The sequence below is a fragment of the Hyaena hyaena genome, unplaced genomic scaffold (assembly GCF_003009895.1).
Source record: "Hyaena hyaena isolate Hyena2069 unplaced genomic scaffold, ASM300989v1 scaffold_64, whole genome shotgun sequence".
Taxonomy (NCBI): Eukaryota; Metazoa; Chordata; class Mammalia; order Carnivora; family Hyaenidae; genus Hyaena; species Hyaena hyaena.
The window spans coordinates 3,274,442-3,297,163 of NW_024080698.1; the positions used below are offsets into that span (position 1 = coordinate 3,274,442).

The 22,722-nt window shown below is 36.5% G+C and overlaps 1 protein-coding gene across 1 annotated transcript in view; it reads right to left on the reverse strand.

Moving 5' to 3' along the window:
* TMEM131 (transmembrane protein 131) overlaps positions 1 to 22,722 on the reverse strand; it is a 237,732-nt gene that overhangs the window by 170,015 nt on the left and 44,995 nt on the right. Inside the window, exon 2 of the mRNA XM_039232398.1 lies at positions 1,815 to 1,876. Coding sequence (XP_039088329.1) covers positions 1,815 to 1,876 — 62 coding nt within the window. The remainder of the gene's footprint in view (positions 1 to 1,814; positions 1,877 to 22,722) is intronic.

Below are 22,722 nucleotides of genomic sequence, written 5' to 3' on the forward strand. Positions count from 1 at the left end.
ACACACACACACACACACACACACACACACACAGAGCATCTTGATATCAGACATTCTACTGGAATCTTAGTGAGATTTTATTGTGGCTGAGGTAACCACTGGTACCATGTGCCTTCAATATTGTTCCAATCTAAAATTACCTTTGCCATAGAATTCTGAGGTCTCAACTCAGGTCTCTATCAAGCTCTTGTCCAGGCATTTCAGAAGACCCAAAGAGGATGAGGAAATCACATCCCAGACCATGAGTTCCTCCACAGTCAAGTCCATGTAGATAGGGATTGACAGCCTCCCCCAACAAAAATACAAATCAAGCTCCAGAATTTACAAAATGAATTACCACTTGCAACCTAGGTGGGTGTCTATTTCCTAAAGGACATGGATCCTTCTTGAATTTTCCAGAAATTCAGTCTTGGTTTGCCTGTTATCCAGATCCCACAAACCACCTAAAGGGAGATATTTAAAACCTTCATTCCTATCAGTTCTCCAAGTTCTCACCCTGTAACAGATTAAAAAACGAGACAAAAGAGACCAAGCTCATTTTCCAGTAAGGTGGCTTTACAAAATTTGAGATTATATATCTTTAGTTTTTATTGAGTTTTTTTAATATAAAAAGCTATACAAAGACATTTTTGCAAGTACCATGCAGCCACTGCCTGCTGTGTTCCCCAGTATCTCTTATGTAAAGGTATGAAAGATATGTTTATTTAAAAATTTGGAAGCAAGGAAAAAGTTATTATTCAGAACACATTTGCTTTATTTTCAGAGAAAAGGAATCTTATAACCCATCACTTTTTTTCTTGCTCTCTTTGTTTGGCTTATCATCTGAAATCTAAATTTATGATAAAATGTAAACAGAAATCTTATTTCAGGTCTCTACCACAACTATTTTTTCTCTATTGCCTTAATGTAATGTTCAGTTTCCTGACATTATTATAAGCTACAGGGAATATTTTTTCACAACTATCTGAGTAATGTATTTAGTTATTATTAAATAAATAAATACATCATAGGCAGCACTGTGTAGGAAAGAGACTAACAATCACTTGGAGTGAGGAGATGAGAATTCTAACACCAGCCCCGTTACTATACAGTCATGGGATCTTCAGCACCTTCCTCTTAAATTAAACTTTGGAAAAACTGGATGTCGTGCTACCAAATAGATGGTATTTGAAAACAGATGTGATAATTACAAAAGTGGTAAGTACTATAAGACAAGTATATCAAATACAAAAAAAGTTTGGAAGAAGGAAGAAAATACCTCAGTAATAAAAATCAGAGGGGTAGTTAAGTTGCTTTCATTCTCCTCTTTCAGCTCTGAAATTCTAGAACTGGTTTTTAGCTAGGAAGACTAAAATGGGCTTCATGGGATATCTACGCTAGGTCTGAAAGGAAAGACTTCAGATTATACTTTCTAATTTTAGGTATAACATATTTACAGATGTGGCTTAGAACAGCAACAAGAAAAATGATATAGACCTACATCTACAGAACTTATACTCTAGAGAAGTCCTCTTCCAGGTAAATATTTTAAGGTCTGACATCCATACTCATAGTGCTAACCACCAATTCCACTACTCCTGATCTGACTTTCCCCACCTAACCTTCCAACACTCCTCAGAAGTATTTAATTGAAAAGGTAATTCATATAGCTAAGGAGGCTTTTATTATTACTAATGACTCTACTGACCTATCTGCATATAAAGCTCATAAAATATATTTCAAAGAAACCAGTTACGCTTTTTAGAGATAAATAACAATTGGATATTATTCAAGGTTTGACACGGAGATAATTTTTCAAATTAAAATAAAATTACCTGTAGTAACCCTCCATCATCAAAACGTAGTACTTCTATTATGCTCTCCGACTGAATAAATGCTGTGAAGGAAACAAAACATACCATCACTTTACAGGAAGATAAATTTCACTTAATTATCTTTTAACTTAAAGTTAATAAATACAATTATATATTTTAAAAACCATAGTGCCTGAGGGAGATGGTTAAAGAGGAAAATGTAATACCTCAAGATTTTAGCAACTATGAAATGCTTTAAAAATAAAACAATACAACCCAATTAGAAAGTTTTTAACAACCTATAGGCAGTGTAAGCCACTTGCAAAATATCTATTCCTGCTATATTTCCAGAAAGCACAAAACAGTCAAATCCAACTAGATGCAACTGGTTATTTTCACTGACAGATTAACCAAAAATATCACAAGCACATGGAAAAGATCATTAGAGGATTCCATTTCCCCAAAAATTGATAAACTGACATTCTGTATCATCTGCTCTTTTATAGCAATGACAAAACCTGGAATCAACAGTCAAGAGAGACTTGGAGAGAAAATAGGCAAGGAAAATGGCAAGAGGAGATTTTTCTGTTCCAAAAAACCTGAGTATAGTGCAAAGACACAATATTTAAAAAGCTGACATACTTTCACCATATAAGCTGGTGATTCTGCTCATAGGTATTTATGCAACTAATTTGAAAACTTATGTCCATACAAAAATCTGCAAGCAATTCTGTACAGCAGCTCTATTCATAATCACCCAAAACTGGACACAAGCAAGATGATGTCCTTCAATAGATAAGTAGACAGACAAACTGCAGTATATCCATGCAAGAGAATATTATTCAGTAACAAAAAGTAAAATAAAAAGGCACACACTGTATGATTCCAAGAATATGACATTCTGGAAAAGGTTATACTATAGAGATGGTAAAAAAGACCAATGGTTGCTAGAGGTGGGGGGGGAGAGGAAGGATGATGTGAGTAAGTGAAGGAAAGGAAATTTTTTAGTAGAACGATTCTTTATGACAATGGAATAGCGGATTCACTGCACTATGCATTCATCAAAACAGAACTTCGGAGTGAACCTAATGTATGCAATTAAAAAAATGATTTTGGAGATCAGGGGATCTTGGGATGAAATGCAGAATATGACAAAACCATTTAAAACTCTGTTACACGGGCGCCTGGGTGGCTCAGTCAGTTACCGATTTCGGCTCAGGTCATGATCTCACAGTCCGTGGGTTCGAGTCCCGTGTCGGGCTAGGTGCTGACAGCTCAGCCTAGAGCCTTCTTCGGATTCTGTGTCTCTCTCTGCCTACCCTTGCTCACTCTATGTCTCTGTCTCTCAAAGTAAAATAAAGACTAAAAAAAATTTTTTTAAAACTCTATTACAAATATATGAGACCACCTCACTGAAGGGGGAGTAGAGTGGAAAAGAGGTGCTGACATAAGTCACGTGACAGTGAGTAGAATCTCTAATGGTGAAAACTGTACATAAGCACTATACTCTAGTGGATAAAGTTACTTCCCATGGGAGCTTGGGTTAAGTATTCTGATGCCACTATACATGGAATACGAGAATTGAACAATTAAATACATAAGAGTTTACACAAAAGCAAAGAAAAGAAGCTGTAATAATCCATGTGGTAATGAACTGAGTTGACAACATCAGTATGAACTCATGTTTAGTTTAATATAGATACAGAGAGTTACAAATAGAAATATTTATAAATATGTATATACACAGAGGTTACAGATATATACACATACATATTTTCTTGCTCTGTCAGTTGAGAGGGCCTAGAAGTAAAAACACCCTATGCCTAGAAGTAGCATATTGCAGACCTAGCATTCAGATCTTGGGTTCTAATACCATTCTCCAATAAAAGGAACCAGGGCTTCTTAGAGAAATGGTTCAATCTAAGGACCAGGACAGGACATATTCAACATGAAATTGGAGCATCTCACTGTGCCAGAAAGTGAGAAAGGGCTAACCATCAAAAATAACAAAAAAATAACGTACTGATGAGAATCTGTCAAAGGACCATATGAGTTTAGAGAAAGAGTTCCCATATGGCCAAAGCTGGAACAACTTAAGCAATAAAACAGTGTTGGATTATAACTCAAAGTATAAAACAAATAACCATGAGCCCATACTGATGATATAAATAAATAAACTGGGAAAAGAGACAAAACTGCCAGGCAGATTTCTAAACAATTTATGTCTCTAGAAAATGGAGCATAACCCCCCACCCTTTAACAAATGTGGGAAGCACATGGGGACTTCCTTCCAAAGAAAACAGCATGGAAAGGAGGGGGAAAAGTGTAATTTTACAGTGGAGGAACCTGACAAATGTTACCTCAGTCAGATGATCAAATTCAACATCCTCAGTGAAAAGTCATATTGACAGTATGTACCTTTCATAGGACATAATAAGATAGTACTTTAGGGGCACCTGAGTGGCTCAGCTGATAAAGTGTACGACTCTTGATTTTGGCTAAGGGCATGATCCCAGGGTTATGAGATTGAGCCCCGCATCTGGCTCCACACTGAGTGTGGAGCTTGCTTAAGATTCTCTCTCTCTCTCTTCCTCTGCCCCTCTCACACTCACACACTCTCTCTCTGTCCCTCTCGCACATTCTCTCTCCCTCTCTCTCTCTCTCTCTCTCTAAAATAAAAGACATAAATAAATAAAAATAAGAGACACCAGGATGGCTCAGTTGGTTAAGCATCTGACTCTTGATTTTGTCTCAGCTCATGATCTCAGGGTTCCTGAGATGCAGCCCCATGTCAGGCTCTGTGCTGACAGTGAGGAGCCTGCATGGGATTCTCTCCCTCTCTTTATGGCCCTCCTCCACGCACACATGCATAAGCACACTCACTCCCTCAAAAGAAATATTTAAAAAAATACAAATAAAAATAATTTTTAAAATAGTACTTTATGGTCCTCCTCCCAAAATCACACAACCTAGTCTCATTATGAGAAAAACATCAGACAAATTCCAAACAAGAAACATTTTACAAAATACATGACCAGTACACTCCTGAAAATTGTCAAGGTCACTGAAAACAAGGAAAGTCTAAAGGACTGTAATAGACCAGTGCAGCCTAAGCAGACATGACTGCTAAATATGATATGATACCTTGGATGGGATCCCAGGAAAGAAAAAGGAAATTAGGTAAAAGTGAAGGAAATATGAATGAAATATGGACTTCAGTTAAGAACTATGTTTAATATTGGTTCATTACTTGTTAAAAAAAAAAAAGTACCATATTAACATAAGGTAATAATACAGGAAAAGGTAAGGGGGATAGGAATTCTGTGCTATCTTTAAGTTTTGTATATAAATCTAAAACTATTTTAAAATAAAAAGTTTATTTTGGGAGGCACCTGACTGGCTCAGCTGGAAAAGCACATGCGACTCCTGATCTTGGGGTCATGAGTTCAAGCCCCATACTGGGTGTAGAAATTATTAAAAAAATAAATACACTTTGAAAGATAAAATTAAAAGCTTATTTTTAAAAAACACAGAGCAATGATATTTCATTTGGCTTCATACAACATTCACTGACTCCTCTTTGTTGATCTCCGGGTGTTCATCAGGGAAGCAGCTTACTGTTTCCTCCCATGTATCTGGCTTTTCCAGTATAACTAAAGCTGAAAGCCAAGCAGCAAGGTGAGATACAAGCCAGTTAGGTTACATTTACCTAACTGGATGGTATTTCCTGCCTGCTGAGCATTACTTTTCCCTTGTTCTAGTCATCGTATCCCGATTTTATTTTGGCAAAGCCCTGTCCTCCATTTCTTGTGCTTCTCTTCAACCGCAGTGCCAACCCACTCCACTGCCCACTCCCCATCATTTTTCAGTATATAGGGAACACTCTAAATACTGAGTGTATGAGTAAAATCTCACCTTTTTGCTTAGATGGAAGTACTGGTATTTGCATTCACTGATGCAAATGATCTCTTCGTGGCTGTTATCTAGTCCTAGCTTATAGTTAAAGATTCATACTGTGAATGTAAAAGGCTCTGCCTAGCTCACCCACCTTATTTCCATCCCTTCCTCCACCTTTTAACATAAATTGAAATTTCAGATGCTCCAGAAAATATCTTTTTGTTATACTCTTGTTTAAGAGAGATTTATTGATCAGGACACAATGAAATAACAAGAATTAACTGAATAGCAAAATGCTTAAAATGGAAGAGACAAAAAGCAGGAGCTCCTAGTTTGAAGCTTTCCAGCTAATCAGCAGAGGAAACCAGTAAGAAAGTGGCCACATTTGAACAAGTGGCAATTTGAACAAAGGAAACCTGAGTAAGGTAAAAGGGCCCACAGTGACCCCCAACCCCTGGTTGAATACAAACAGGCCCATTAAGCAACCCATCTCAAAATATCCCTAAGCCCTAGCTGACCAATGGATTACTTATACCAGGACACCCGGCACCAAAAAAGATAAATTCCATCAATTCCCATACCGCCTCACCTTCCCTCTTTAACTATAGCCCCCCACCATCGCTTCCTGGCAGACGGACTCTGCTTTGCTGTCCTGCCTGCTGCTTCCTTGTGATGTATTTAATAAACTTCCATCTTCTTTGTTCTGCCTCGGGTAAATTCTTTCACCACCTGCACCACCAGCTTCCACCCATAGGGTTGCTCCACATTCAGGGGACCCCCATCTGATTGGGAGAGACACCACAGAAAGTACTAGAAACATGATATATTTGGAACCTACTAGTTATGATATGATGACTACTGTCTAACTTCCCATCATCAAGCTAGATCAGACCTTTAGCTAATGAGGAGAACTTAACAAAATAAAGATAAGCACAGCAACATAATTTGGCTATATTGCATTTTTAATTAGGAGCTTCTAAAAAAAAACATGAATTACCTTAGTCAAAAAAAATAACAGCAGCTGTTTTATAAAGTCCTAAGACAAAACATTGTTATATATGATCAGTTTTCCTTAAAAGATGTAGAAATGAAGAGGATTCAACTCAGGTATGAAATAAATTAAGATATTTCACTTTAGAGGTGCCTGGGTGGCTCAGTCAGTGCAGTGCCCGACTTTAGCTCTGGTAATGATCTTGCAGTTGTTGAGTTTAAGCCCCAGGTTGAACCTGCTTCAGTTTCTTCTTCTTTCTCTACCCGTCCCCTGCTCACTGTCTCTCTCTCTTCTCTCTCTCAAAAATACACATTTAAAAAAAAAGACATTTCACTTTTAATGACCAGTTATAATAACTTCAAATTATATGCCTAGAAACACACAACTGACAGATAAATACTTAATCACTTAGCGTGTTCACAATGTTAGGCTACAAAAAAAAAATAAGTAAACAAAGCAAGTCAGATTCTCCCATATCCACATTCAAAACCACAACTTACAAGCTACTTCCACTTCCAAGAACTTTCCTCCCTAATTTTATACTTTATTTTAAGGGGCAGAGAAAGAGGGAGGCACACTATCTGAAGCAGGCTCCAGGTTCTGAGCTGTCAGCACAGAGCCTGAAGCAGGATGTCAGGGCTCAAACTCACAAATGGGGAGATCATAACCTGAGTTGAAGTCAGAGGCTTATCCAACTGAGCCACCAAGCATCTCCCCCTTTTGTTTTAAATTTTTTAATGTTTATTTTTATTTTAATCTTTTTTCATGTTTATTTTGAGAGAGACAGAGTTGAGAGAGGGAGGGGCAGAGAGAGATGAAGAGACAGATTCTGAAGCAGGCTCCAGGCTCTGAGCTGTCAGCACAGAGCCTGACATGGGGATTGAACGCAAGAAATGCAAAACCATGACCTAAGCCAAAGTTGGAAGCTTAAATGACTAGGCCACCCAGGCACCCCGCTGATTTTATACTTTAAATGAATCCCAAACTGTCCCAATGCTCCCCAGTTCAAATAGCAATCAGATGCAACAGAAATGAGAATAGCATCTAGTAATTATTATCCCTATATTATTAAACTTCAAACTAATCCTAGGACATAGACATTATTGGTTCCATTTTAAGATAAGCAGGCAGTGAGGTTAGGCTTAAGGTCACTCAACAAGAATGTGGCTAGAGACAGACTATAAATTCCAGCAAAAGGACCCCAGAATCTATGCTTCTAAATCCATCACTATTTACTTTTAAAATAAATCTGACATTATGACTGACAGCACCTTAAAGCAACCTAATTCCTAAAATTAGGCATTTATTTCCAATGAAAAAAGTGAGGAAAGAAAGATATATAAACAAAATGGATTTAGATCTCTGGCTTTATGATTCTGTAGGCATTCACTATGTGAAGCTGGGCTCCATCATAAGATGTACTTTAAGGTGCTTCATCCCCAGGAGGTCTGAGAGGAACAGACATTGCCATACAGTGTAAAAATCTCCATGAAAGTAAGTTTTTAATCACTCACTCTCAAAACAAATTCAGAAATTGAGTTTTACTTCCCTATTTAATTTAGGAATGAGTAACGAAAGAAAAACACCTTCCCTTTAAGGCAAATTTTTATCTACTATAATTTTTTTTCTTTTAGCTAGAGATTTCTTTTTCTGAATGTTGCAATCTGCCCATTTTCACACATCTTCTAAAATAATTCATGAAAACAATGAATGTAAATAAGTAGAAGAAATATGTCATACGTCTATGGGTGTGTGTGTCTGTGTGTACCAGGCATTGGGATTCTAGGCTGTCACCACGGATTCTCTACTTTCTAGCCTTCATGGTCTCCTCACTCATAAATATAGGAGGGTGGACCAGTTAAATAAGTGACCCTTTTTAATCACCAGGAAGCAAAAGGCCACAGAAGCAGGACTTGGAAGGGCCCCCAAATCCTATGTTAAAGAATAATCCTACCAGGAATATACTTCTCACGGTTGGCGTCTCCTCCTCCTTCAAGTCTCAGCCTGAATGTCAACCCTCAGGCAGCCTTTCCATGACTGCTCCAGACAGCTCTCTGTTATTCTAACCCTTACCACAATCTGTAACTAGTTTCTGGTTTGCTTGTCATCTAGCACAAAGTTTGAAAAATGACAAATTAAAAAACTGGTTAAAATAACATAATTATTAATTCAGAATTCACCATTATTAATGATATTAATGTCTTTAAAGTACACTTGCTCACTATTTTACTTCAACAAATGCTCACTAACAAAACTGTTAAACATTCTGGACCATCTATCTGTAAAGATATTTTGTGATCAAAAACCTTGTTTTCCTCATTAATTTTTTGCCTTCATTAATGTTCTTATCTGAAAGACATAATATACACCTAAGTTATCTTCTTCCCACATTAAAAGTGCAAAGGATGGGGCACCTGTGTGGCTCAGTCAGTTGAGTGTCCAACTTCAGCCCAGGTCATGATCTCAAGGTTCACAAGTTTAGAGCCCAGCATGGGGCTCTGTGCTGACAGCTCAGCCGGCTTCCGATTCCATGTCTCACCCTCTCTCTGCCCCTCCCCAGCTCGTGCTCCGTCTCTCTTTCTCAAAAAATAACTAAGTAACTAAATAAATAAATAAGTAAATAAAAATAAATACACTTAAAAATAATAAAAGTGCAAAGGAATTCATATATGCCGAATTCTAATTTTACCAAGACCACTCAATATTACCAACCCCCTAAAACAGACTGTGTCCACGTTGTTTACTAAAAGTCAAAATATAATTTTATGCGACTCAAATGTGCCAGATATACATCATAAACCAAAAGAGGTGAGGCACATATATTTCCAAAATAAATTTTATCATAAAATACCATAATTAATTTTCATTTTATCATGAAGTGCCTAATTTACTTAAAAAATTTAATAACTTTAAGCTTTAAAATGAATGTCTGAGAAGCACCAGCTACTCTCAACAAGCAACAGAAAGTCACTAATACATTGAAGCACATCCTACTACGCTCCCCCTTCCCAGCACAGGCAAGGATTAGGGGGAGCACCGGAGGCACTATATAAAACAAGCAGACCAAAATAACAATGTAAAGCCTCTGAAAATTAAGCTGTTCTGGAACCACAGCTCACAAAATGATCTCCATAATAAACCTAAACAGGCTGACTGCCTGCTAATAAATTAAAAAAATTTAAATAGTACCCAAGTCTCCAAACATAACAGAAACAAACCAAGTGTTCATCAATAGATGAATGGGCCAATAAAATGTGGTTATAAACATAATGGAATATTAGTCAGTCATAAAAATGAATGAAATTTCTTCTTAATGTTTATTGATTTTTGAGAGAGAGAGACAGAGTGGGAGCAGGGGAGGGGCAGAGAGAGGAAGACACAGAATCCAAAGCAGGTCCCAGGCTCTGAGCTGTTAGCACAGAGCCTGATATGGGGCTTTAACTCAGGGACCATGAGATCATGACCTGGGCCTAAGTTGGACACTTACCCGACTTGGCCAGGCACCCCTAGGAATGAAGTTCTGATACATGCTGTGGCATGGATGGACATTGAAAACATTATGCTCAGTGAAATAAGTGAGACACACATGGACTAATATTATGATTCCACTTAAATGAAATACTTAATATAGGCAAATTCACTGAGGCAGGAAGTAGGTTAGTTACCAGCAGCTGAAGTAAGGTAGAATGGAGGTTATTGCCAAATGGTTACTGAGTCTCTGTCTGAAATAATGAAAAAGTTTTGGAATAGATAATGGTGGCACAACAGTAAAAAGTAATTAATGCTACTTTACTGTATACTTATGAATAGCTTAATAGTGAGTTTTATGTTACATATGTTACTAACTTTTCTCCAAAAAATTCATGCAGTGTTTAAAAAAAATTAACACTGTATCTCATTAACTTAGACCAAAAAAAAAAAAGTGCAACAAAATATTAATAAATTGAGTCCAGCAACGTATAAAAATTACACATCATGATCAATGCAATTTATTCAAGTTGTGCAAGACTGGCTTAAAATTTAAAAAACAATCAATGTAATTCACCACTATCAACAGGCTAAAGAAGAAAAAGTACTTGAGGAGTGCCTGGGTGGCTCAGTAGGTTAAGCGTCCGACTTTGGCTCAGGTCATGATCTCGCAGTTCGTGGGCTCGAGCCCTGTGTTGGGCTCTATGCTGACAGCTAACTCAGAGCCTGAAGTCTGTTTTGGATTCTGTGTCTCCCTCTCTCTCTCTGACCCTCGCTTGCTCACGCTGTCTCTCTCTCTCTCAGAAATAAATTAAAAAAATGTTTTAAAAAGTACTTAATTGTATCATCTGAAACAGAAAAAGTACCTGACAAAATCCAACACCCACTTGTGACAAAAACTCTCAATGAGACAGGGTAAGAGTAGAAATACCTCAACCTCTAGGTACTATTTTTACTTAATAATTAAAGAGTGAGATTGGGAACATGTCAGGGATGTAGCTTTTGCCATTCTTAACACAGTATTAGAAGTTCTAGTCACTACAACAATGCAAGAAAAAGAAACAAAAACATATACATTGGAAAATAAGTAACACTGTCCTTATTTGCAGATTACATAATTGTCTATGTAAAAATCCCAAAGACTCAAAAACAAATAAAAAACCTCCTAGATCTAATACACAAATTTAGACAAGTTGCAGAACAAGGTCAAAACCAAAAAATCAATTCCATTTCAATATATTAACAATAAACGTGTGGAAACTAAAATTAAAACTGCCATACTATTTACAATTATTCTAAATACATGAAATAATTATTAAATCTAAGATGCTATGTACAGAACAACATAGCTAAATATACTCAATGCTGATGGAAAAAAAATAACTTTAAAAGACCAAAATAAATGGGGAGATATACCATGTTCATGGATTAAAAGACTGAAAATTATAAAGACACCAATTCTTCCCACACCAACCTATGGATTTAACATAAATGCTATGAGAAAAATACCAGAATGGTTATTTGTACACTAACACAGCTTATTTTAAAAGTTAGATGGAAAGCCACAAGCCCTACAGTTACTAAAACAATTTTCAAAAATAAGAATGAAGTGGGAGGAATCACTCTAATAAGTATTATACCTTACTATACCTATATAGTAATAATTAGAGCATGAGACTGTGGACAGACAGACACATAAATCACTTGGACAAAACAGAAAATCTAGAAGTACATCCAAATAAATATGCCCAACTGATTTTCACAAAACTACAAAAGCAATCTCCTGGATTTTATAAAAAAGTACAATTTTTATAATAAAATAATGGAGAAACAACTAGACACCCATAGGCAAAAAGCAGAGAAAAATAAAGAAAAAAACAAAAAACAAAAAACCTTGACCTCCTATTTCTTATACAAAAATTAACTCAAAATGGATCACAGATCTAAAATGTAAAACTAACTTTAACATCCTAAAAATCTTCAGGACCCAAGGCTGACACCAGAAGCACAGTTTAGGAAAGGTAAAATGGAAGAACTGTACCTCATCGATATCTAGAATTTTTACCCTCCAATGACGCTGTTTAAGGGCAAAAAAATACACATAAGTGAAAATTAAGGGGGAAATTTGTGTGAACACATATACAACAAAGAGCTAGAACCTAGAATATACGAACAACTCTCAAAACTGAACAGAAAAAAAAGACAAATAGAAAAAGGAAAAACAGACATTTTACCAAAACAAAGATTCAGATGGCAAATGAGTGCAAGAAAAGGCATTCAACATCATTAGCCATCAGGGAAATGCAAGCTAAAATCACAATATCAGAAGGATGCCTGGGTAGGTCCGGTGGTTGAGTGTCACACTCTTGATTTTGGTTCAGGTCATGATCTCATAGTTCGTGAGATAGAGCCCCATGCCGGACTCTGTGCTGACAATGCAGAGCCTACTGGAGATTCTCCCTCTCTGCGCACCTCCCCTGCCCCCGTCAAAACATATAAACTTGAAATATACACACACACACGTGCACATGTGCGCACACACACACACATCAGAGTGGCAAAAAAACTAAATTTCTATCAGAATGTCAATACCCAAGTTGTGATACTGTAGTATTCTTTGACAAAATGTTGCCATTGGGAGAAACTAGGTAGCCTGATGTGGTGGATAATGGTTGAGGCAAACAATAACCTATCTCTAAAGTTTAAAAGGAAAAATTTGGAATGAGATGTCCATAAGAGCTTTAAAAAGCTCTGACATCTTCTAGGCAATCAAGAAGGCCACGGGGCTATCCATGGGTAAGCTCAGGAAAGAAGTGAAGGCCTGAATGCTCTCATACCTAACTGACCCTGAGGCTCTGTGTGAGTCAGAATTGAAGGCTTAGACCTGTCAACTGCGTAAGTATTGAAGGTGTGCCACAAGAGCCTCTCAGCAAAGACTGGAAGAATTACTGGTTCCAGGCAATTAAGGTAATCTCTGTTCAATCACTGGCTGATGGTAAGACTAACCAATCAACTTCAGTGACCATGCAGGACAAAAAATACAGACTTCAAACAATTAGTTCAGAAAAGTCATTAAAGAAAAAGACAGCAACAAAAACCTAGAGGAGGAGGAAAACCTGATTGTTAGTTGCCAAATTACATATTACTTTAAATGTCCAGTTTTCAACAGTACATTAAAAGACTGTTGAAATGTATGCACATGTATGATCCAAAGGAAAAGGAGTATTCAATAGAACGTGTTGCTGAAAAAGCCCAGATGTTAGAATTAGTAAACACACACTTTAAGTTAGCCACATTAAAAATGTTCAAATAACTAAAGGAAACCACAGCTAAAGAACTAAAGTATGAAAATGAGGTCTCAAAAAGGAGAGAATATTAACAAACAGAATTTTCTGTATTTTCAAAATACAGTAATTGAAATTACCCATTTTTTAAAATAATTTTTTAAATGTTTATTTATTTTTGAGAGACAGAGAGACAAAGCATGAATCGGGGAGGGACATAGAGAGAGGGAGACACAGAATCGTAGGCAGGCTCCAGGCTATGAGCTGTTAGCACAGAGCCCAATGTGGGGCTCGAACTCACAAACCATAAGATAATGACCTAAGTGAAGTCAGATGCTTAACTGACTCCCATACAGGAGTCCCAAATCCCCAGTTTTTAATGAAATATTGTAAGCAATGTGGCAACAAAAAGGCAAAATATGGCCCATACACAGGGGGAAAATGCACTAAATAGAAACTGTCCCCAAGGAAGTCCAAACACAGGATTTACTAGACAAAAATGTTACATAAGTTACGGTAAATAAATTAGACATAAAGGAAACCATATGAAAAAAACAAAAACAAGGGGCACCTGGGTGGTTAGTCGGTTAAGCGTCCAACTTTCGCTTAGGTCATGATCTCGCGGTTCGTGGGTTCGAGCCCCGTGTCGGGCTCTGTGCTGACAGCTCAGAGCCTAGAGCCTGTTTCAGAGTCTGTGTCTCCCTCTCTCTCTGACCCTCCCCTGCTCATGCTGTCTCTCTCTCTCTCCTAGAAATAAATAAAAAAATATTTAAAAACAAAAACAAAAAACTAAGAGAAGTATGAGAATATTGTGTTACTAAATAGAAAATATCAATAAATCAAGGCACCTGGGTGGCTCAGTCGGTTAAGTGTTTGACTTTGCCTTAGATCATGATCTCAAAGTCCAAAAGTTTGAGCCCTGCATTGGGCTCTGTGCTGACAGCTTAGAGCCTAGAGCCTGCTTTGGATTCTGTGTTTCTCTTACTCTCTGTCCCTACCCAGCTCTGTCTCTGTCGATCTCTCTCAAAAATAAACAAACAATAAAATTTTTTTAAAGAAAATATCAATAAAAAGAAATCAGGTAAAGGAAACAGAAATCTGGAAATCCAATAACTGAAATTTTAGGGACTCAACAGCATATTTCAAGAAGTGGAAGAAAAAATCAGCAAACTTGAAAACAGGTCAATTAAAATTATCTGCTCTGAGAAACAGAAAGAAAGAAGAATGAAGAAAATGAACAGGGGCACCTAGCTGGCTCAGTTGGTAGAGCATGCAAATCTTGTCTCAAGGTTGTGAGTTTGAGCCCCAATTGTGTGTAGAGATTACTTTAAAAATTAAAAAAAGAAAGAAAGAAAAAGAAACAAAGTCTCAGTGACCTAAGAGGAACCATCAAAATACTAACATGTGCAACTGGCATCCCAGAAGAGGAGAGAGCAAAGAAGGTAAGAAGAATATTTGAAGAATACATAGTATTAATCTGAGCCTGAGTGTTATAAATTAAGATGTCAATCCCATGACAATGATTAAAAAATACTGTGACTTTTAAGGTAAAAATGACAAAAATTATTACTAGAGAAAAGACACATTTCCTAATGATAAAAAGATCTATCAAGAAGTCATAGTAAATATAAATGTATATGCACCTAACAAGACAGCTCTACAATACATGAAGCAAAAACTGATTGAAATGAAAAGAAGTAAGAAATTTTAAAAAATCCTTGGAGAATTCAATAATGGGTAGAAATCCTAGGCAAAAGACCAACAAGGAAATGAGGAAACCTGAGCAACATTAGAAGCCAACTAGAACTAAAGACATCAATAGAACACTCCATCCGACAACAGAATATACACTCTCAAGTGCACATGGAACATTCTTCATGACAGGCCATATAATAAGCAAAATAAGTTATAACTTGAAAGGCAAAGAAGTCATGCAAAGTGTCTTCTCCAAGTATAATGGAATAAAATTAGAAATCAATAACAGAGTAATTTGAGAAACTCAAAAAGTATGTGGAAATCAACAAACAATCCTATGGGGGAACCTGGGTGGCTCAATCGGTTGAGTGTCCAACTCAGGTCATGATCCCAGGGTCGTAGGATTAAGACCTGTGTCAGGCTCTATGCTGAGCATGCAGTCTGCTTAAGATTCTCTCTCTCTCTCTCTCTCTCTCTCTCTCTCTCTCTCTCCCCCTCCCTCCCCCTCTCCTCTGCTCGTACTCTCTCTCTTTAAAATAAATATTTTAAAGAACCCCAAAATCAATCTTATGAATAAAGAAGATGCGGTTGGTGTGTCTTTGTGTGTGTGGTGTACACACAAACAATGAATGTTACTCAGCCATAAAAAAGAATGAAATCTTGCCATTTGCAACAACACAGACAGAGCTAGAGAGTATTAAGCTAAGTGAAGTAAGTCCAAGACAAATACCATGATTTCATTCATATGTGGAATGTAAGAAACAAAACAAATAAACACAGTGGGCAAAAAAGAGAGGCAAACCAAGAATCAGACTCTTAACTACAGAGAACAAACTGATGGTTACTGGCGAAGAGTGGCAGGGGCTGGGGACAGGAGGAGACTGGGGGATGGGTTAAATAGGTGCTGGGGATTAACGAGGGCATTTATGATGAATCACTAAATTCTACACCTGAAACTAATATTGCACTATATGTTACTAGCTAGAATTTAAATAAAAACTTGGAGGAAGAAACAAACAAAAACAATCCTAAATAACCTATGCGTCAAATAAGACATCATGAGGAAAATTAGAAAATACTTTGAAATAAATAAAAACCAAGGCACAAAATACCAAAACTGATGAAATGCAGTGAAAACAGTGCTTAGAAGAAACTTTACAGCTATATATGCCTATATTAAAAAAAAAAAAAGAAGATCTCAAGTCAATAGTCTAATCGACCTTCTTCTAGAAAAAGAAGAGCAAAGCAAACCCAACACAGTTAAGAAGAAGGAAATAATACAAGTTAGAGTAAAAAAAATTAAAATGGAGAACAGAGAATTAATGAAACAAAATTTTGGTTCTTTTATAACATCAACAAAATTGACAAATCTTCAGCTTGGGATGACCAACAAAAAAACTCATGAATGAAACAAGGAACATTACTGCTGACCTAACAGAAATAAAAAGAACCTACCAACTTTATACAAAAGTGGTTATAAGAGAAGAAATAGGAATAACTACACACTGACAAAGTAGATAGCCAAGATGAAATAGGCAAATATCCAGAAAGACACAAACTACTGAAATTAACTCAACACTAAACAGAAAATTTAAATGGATCTATAACAAGAGGTTGAGTTAGTAATCAAACAATCTTCCCACAAAGAAAAGCCTAGGGACAGATGGCTTCACTGATGAATTTACGAAACATTTAAAGAATTAACACCAATATTTTACAAACTCCTCCAAAATATAACAGGGGAGGAAACAGAGGCCTTAACACTCTGATACCAAAATCAGATAAAATTATCACAAAAAAGGCGACTATAGACAAATATTATTCCTTACAAATATGGATTCTCAAGTCCTCAACAAACTACAGCAAATGACATCTAGCAACATATACAGAGGATAATACACCACAACCAAGGGTAAGTAAGACTAGGATGCTTTAAACTAAAAAGCTTCAATGAAAGACACTAAAGACCAAAATAAATGGAAAGACATTTCATGTTCATAGTCTGCAATACTTAGTAATGTTGAGATTGCGACACTGCCCAAATTGCTTTTTTCCAAACCGACAAATTGATCCTGAAATTCTTAAGAAAATGCAAGGAACCCAAAGTAGCCAAAACCATCTTAAAAAAGAAAATAGTGGAGGTCTCACACTTCTTGATTTCAAAACTTACTGCAAAGCTATGCTAATCAAGACAGTGTACTACCCGGAATAAAGATAAACGTGTAGATTAATAGAATAGAACTAAGAGTCCAGAAAGATCAGTAACATTTAAGATCAACTAATTTATGACAGGAGTGTCAAAGACAATTCAAAGGAGGAAAGAATAGCCTTTTCAACAAATGATGTTGGGACAACTGGTTAACTGCATGCAGGAAAATGAAGCTGGACTCTACCTTATGCCATCTGTAACAATTAACTCAAAATGGATCAAAGAGCTCAGTGTAAGAGCTATAAAACCCTTAGAAGATAACACATGTGACATCTTCCCCACATTGGCTTAGGCAATGTTTTTCATCTAAGATAGCTAAGCAAGGGCAAACACAGACACAATGGACCTCACCACAGAGTTAAAACCTTTGTGCTTCAAAGGGCACAATTAAGAAAGTGAAAAGATTGGGGCGCCGGGGTGGCTTAGTCGGTTAAGCGTCCGACTTCCGCTTAGGTCATGATCTCGCGGTTCGTGGGTTCGGGCCCTGCGTTGGGCTCTGTGCTGCCTGCCAGCTCAGAGCCTGGAGCCTGTTTTAGTCTGTGACTCCCCCCGCTGCTCACGCTGTCTCTCTCTCTCTCTCCTAGAAATAAATAAAACATTAAAAAAAAAAATTAAAAAAAAAAAGTGAAAAGATGACCCACAGAACGGGAGATTCTTGCAAATGACATATCTGTTAAGGGATATGTACACAAACTACATATAGAGAACACTTACAACTCAATAAAAAAAAGACAAATATCTCATTTTTTAAAAATGGACCAAGAATCTGAATAACCTTTTATTCAAAAAAGATAATAGCCAATAAATATATAAGAAGACACTCATAATCAGGTCTCAGAGAAATACAAGTCAAAAACCAAAATAAGATACCACCTCACACATTCTAAGATAGCTATAATCAAAAAGATATATAATAGTAAAATAAGTATTGGTGAGGATGTGGAGAAACTGGAAACCCATTAAGTTGCTGATGGTTGTAAAAACATGGAGCAGCCACTCTGAAAAACAGTTTGGCAGTTATTCAAACAATAGGTGAATCCGTGTAAATGTATGTGAGTGGGGTTTTTTTGTGTTTTTGTTTTTTAAAATTATTTAATGTTTACTTATTTTCAAGAGAGAGAGAGAGACAGGGTACAAGCAGGAGATGGACAGAGAGAGAGGAAGACACAGAATCTCAAGCTGACTCCAGGTTCTGAGCTGTCAGCACAGAGCTTGACGCAGAGCCTGAACTCACGGACCACGAGATTGTGACCTGAGCTAAAGTCGGACGTTTAACCGACTGAGCCACCCAGGTGCCCCATGAGTGTTTTTTAATTTTATTTTTATTCTTAGAAATTTTCGGGGCACCCTGGGTGGCTCAGTCGGTTAAGCGTCCGACTTTCGCTTAGGTCATGATCTCGCGGTTCGTGGGTTCGAGCCCCGCGTCAAGCTCTGTGCTGCCTGCCAGCTCAGAGCCTGGAGCCTGTTTCAGTCTGTGACTCCCTCTCTCTCTGACCCTCCCCTGCTCACGCTGCCTCTCTCTCTCCTAGAAATAAATAAAAACATTAAAAAAAATTAAAAAAAAAAAAGAAATTTTCTGGAAGTTTGAGAATATTCTAAATATGAAGTTTACAAAAAGGAAAATTGCTTATGCAAGACTTATAAAACTTTGAATGTTTAAACAAACTCTTTTAAAAAGCCATATGTTAAGCTACGGTAAATGTCCTTATTTAATTATACCAACTAGGAAATACTAGTTACAGAGGTGTTTGGTATGTTTACTGCTGGCACAGATTAACTATGGCAAGAAAAATAAATTGCTGACGTGTCTGGGACTAGAGTGGTATTCTGGCCACCTTAAAACTATCTGTTAAAATAATATGCAGGGGTGCCTGGGTGGCTAAATTGGTTAAGTGTCTGACTCTTGATTTTGGCTCAGGTCATAATCTCATGGTTTGTGAGATGGAGCCCCGTGTCTGGCTCTGCAGTGACAACACGGGGCCTGCTTGTGATTCTCTTTGTCCTTCTCTTCCCCTCCCCCCACTCACCTTCTCACGTGTGCTCTCTAAATAAATAAATAAATAAATAAATAAATAAATAAGCCAACTCAGCTACTGTGCATGGATTTTATCTCATATGTATTTCTAATATGCAATCATATATTATAAGATATACAGCATATGCATATAACGTCTACATTGCATCCATATACACACAAAACATAACATCACATTTTTAACTACTGGATAAGTAATCATCCATATCTTATATAAGAAATGAGGAAGTTAAAGAGCAAATTAAACCTAAAATAGAAGAAAATAAATTGCAAAGAATACAAACAAATGAAATAGCAGAAAATAAAGAAAAATCAAAGAAATCAAAAGCTTTTACTTTGAAAAGATGAATAACATTAATAAACCTCTAGCTAGATTAGTCAGTAAGGAGAAGCACATATTAGAAACACAGGATATGAGAGATATGGGGCGCCTGGGTGGCTCAGTCGGTTGAGCATCCAATTTCTGCTCAGGTCATGATCTCCCGGTTTGTGGGCTCGAGACCCGCATCGGGCTCTGTGCTGACTGCCAGCTCAGAGCCTGGAGACTGTTTCAGATTCTGTGTCTCCCTCTTTCTCTGACCCTCCCCTGCTCACGCTGTCTCTCTCTCTCTCTCTCAGAAATAAGTAAAACATTTTTAAAAATTTAAAAAAACAGAGACTTAAGGAAAAATTACAGATCAATATCCTTTAGTATCATGTATGCAAAAGTTCTTATTGAAATTTCACCAAATATAATCCATTAGTATATAAAAAGGATAAATACATCATGACTATGTACAGTTTATCTGAGGAATGCAATATTGATTTAACATTCAAAATAATAATAATAACAACATAATCTAACCTGTAAGACCAAATAAAGAAAAAAACAGGCATTTCAAAAGATGCAAGAAAAGCATATGACAAAATTCATCATCCTTCTATGATAAAGAGATCTTGACAACACAAGAACAAAAGGAACTTCCTTACAGTGATAAAAGCCATGTACCAAAGTCACAGCTAACATCATACTAAATGGTGAAAGACAAAAACAGGATGTTCCCTTTCAACACTCATATTCAACATATTTAAAAGTCTTGGCCAATCCAAGAAGAAAAAGAAATGAAAGCATGTAGAGTGGAAAAGAGAAAATAACATGGTCTTTACACACAGATATTAACATCTTCACTGTAGAAAATCCTCAGAAATCTACCAGAAGATTAGCAAAATGACAGGATACAGTGGCAACATACAGAAGTCAAGTATATGTCTAATACTAGCAAGAATCAATTAGAAACTAAAATTAAACACCACTTACAGTATTATCAAAATATATGAAATACTAAGGGATATATTTGACAAAACAAGGTAGGTGAATTGAGGAACATCTAAATAAGCGCAACAATATCCTATGCTTGTGAATCAAGTGACTCAATACTGTTAAGACATCACTTCTCCCCAGATAGATTTAGTGCAATCCTAATCAAAATCTCAGCAGACCTTTTTGTGGAAATTTACAAAAAGATTCTAAAATATATAAAGGACCCAAAACCAGTAAAAACAGTTTTGAAAAAGGAAATAAACATCGGAGGACTTAATGCCTGATTTTAAGACTTAAAGCCGTAGTAATCAACTCAGTCTAACACTGACACAAAGCAGATAAAAGAACGGAATGGAGACTCCAGAAATAGGCCCCCACATACATGGTCAATGAATTTTGACAAAGGTATCAAGGCAATTCAATTTCTCTAAACAACGATGGTACACGTGGACAGTTATATGGGAAAGGGAAAAAGAAAGAATCTTAACATCTCAACACTTAGAAAAATCGGCCTGAAGTGAATGACAACTTAATGTAAGAGCTAAAACTCCCAAAACTCCTAGACATCAACACAGAAAATTTCAGTGACCTTGGATTCAGCAAAGGCTTCTTCAGTAGGATACAAAAAAAATCACGAACTATATATATAAACATAAAAAAATAAACTGAACTTAAATTACATGTTTTAAAACTTTTCCTCTTCAAAAGATGGTGTTGCAGAAGTATAAATACAAGACACAGACTGGGAATAAATATTTGGCAAAACATTTATCTGACAAAGGATTTGTATCCAGAATATGTAAGGAGCTCTTGCAACTAAATAATAAGAAAACGAACAATGCAAATTTTAAAATGCACAAAAGATTGGAACAAACATCTAAGCAAAGACAGTATAAATGGCACATGAAAACAAAGAATATGAAAATATGGTCAAGGTCCTCAGTCAGGAAATACAAATCAGAAACACAATGAGACACTAATACATAACTGCTGAATTGACTAAAACTAAAAATTCTTACCATACTAAATACTGGCAAGGATGTGGAGGGACTAGAACTCTAACACACTGATAATGGGGCAATCACTTTGGAAAACATGTTAGCAGTTTCTTAAAGTTGCATGTACCCCAGACACTTTATTCCTAGTTATTTATCCAAAAGAAAATGAAACGTACATATAAAGATATATGTACGTGATGTTATATGTAGCTTTATCTGTAATAGCTCAAAAGGGGAAATGACCCAAATTCCCATCCGCGAGTGAATGAATAAACAAATTGTAGTATATCCACACAATGGAATACTATCTGGCACTGAAAGGAAACAAATGCTTGAAACATAAAACATCATGACTGAATCTCAAAATGATTATGCTGAGTGAAAGATGGCAGATCATATAAGAGTACACACTATATAGTTCCGTTTATATAAAATTTTAGAATATACAAACTAATCTATAGTAACAGAAAGCAAAAAGTGGTTGCCTGGAGCTAAGGGGGTAGGAAAGAGATTACAAAAATTCACAAAGAAACTTTAGGTGGGTACATATGCTCATTATCTTCAGCGTGGTGATTGTTTCACATGTTGTACTTGGGTCAAAACTCAAACTACACACTTTAAATGTACACAGTCTATTGTATGTCAATTATACCACAGCAAACCTTGTTTTAAAAAGCCAACATTCCTTTCTGTATTCTACAAATGGTTTGTTTCTTTGGTGGTTTTTATACAATAGCTTTTGAAGGATTCCAAATCACTAGCTCACATTTACTATATGAAGGATTTTCTTCCTAAGTACAACCATTCTCCTGGTCTTATTCATTGAACTTGCATACTCAACTAGCCTATTACATTGAAATATTTCCCCTTAAAGATAGCCATACATCAATCTCATTAAGCTAAACAGAATCTTTCTTGTAGAAACAATGAATTTTCAGCACAAATTAGACAGACTAATAAATGCCTATCAAACCAATACTTAACCGTTAAATATTGCATTAAAGCAGTGAATGGGAAAAAAGATTTCCCAGTGAAAAATACTGGCAAAGCTT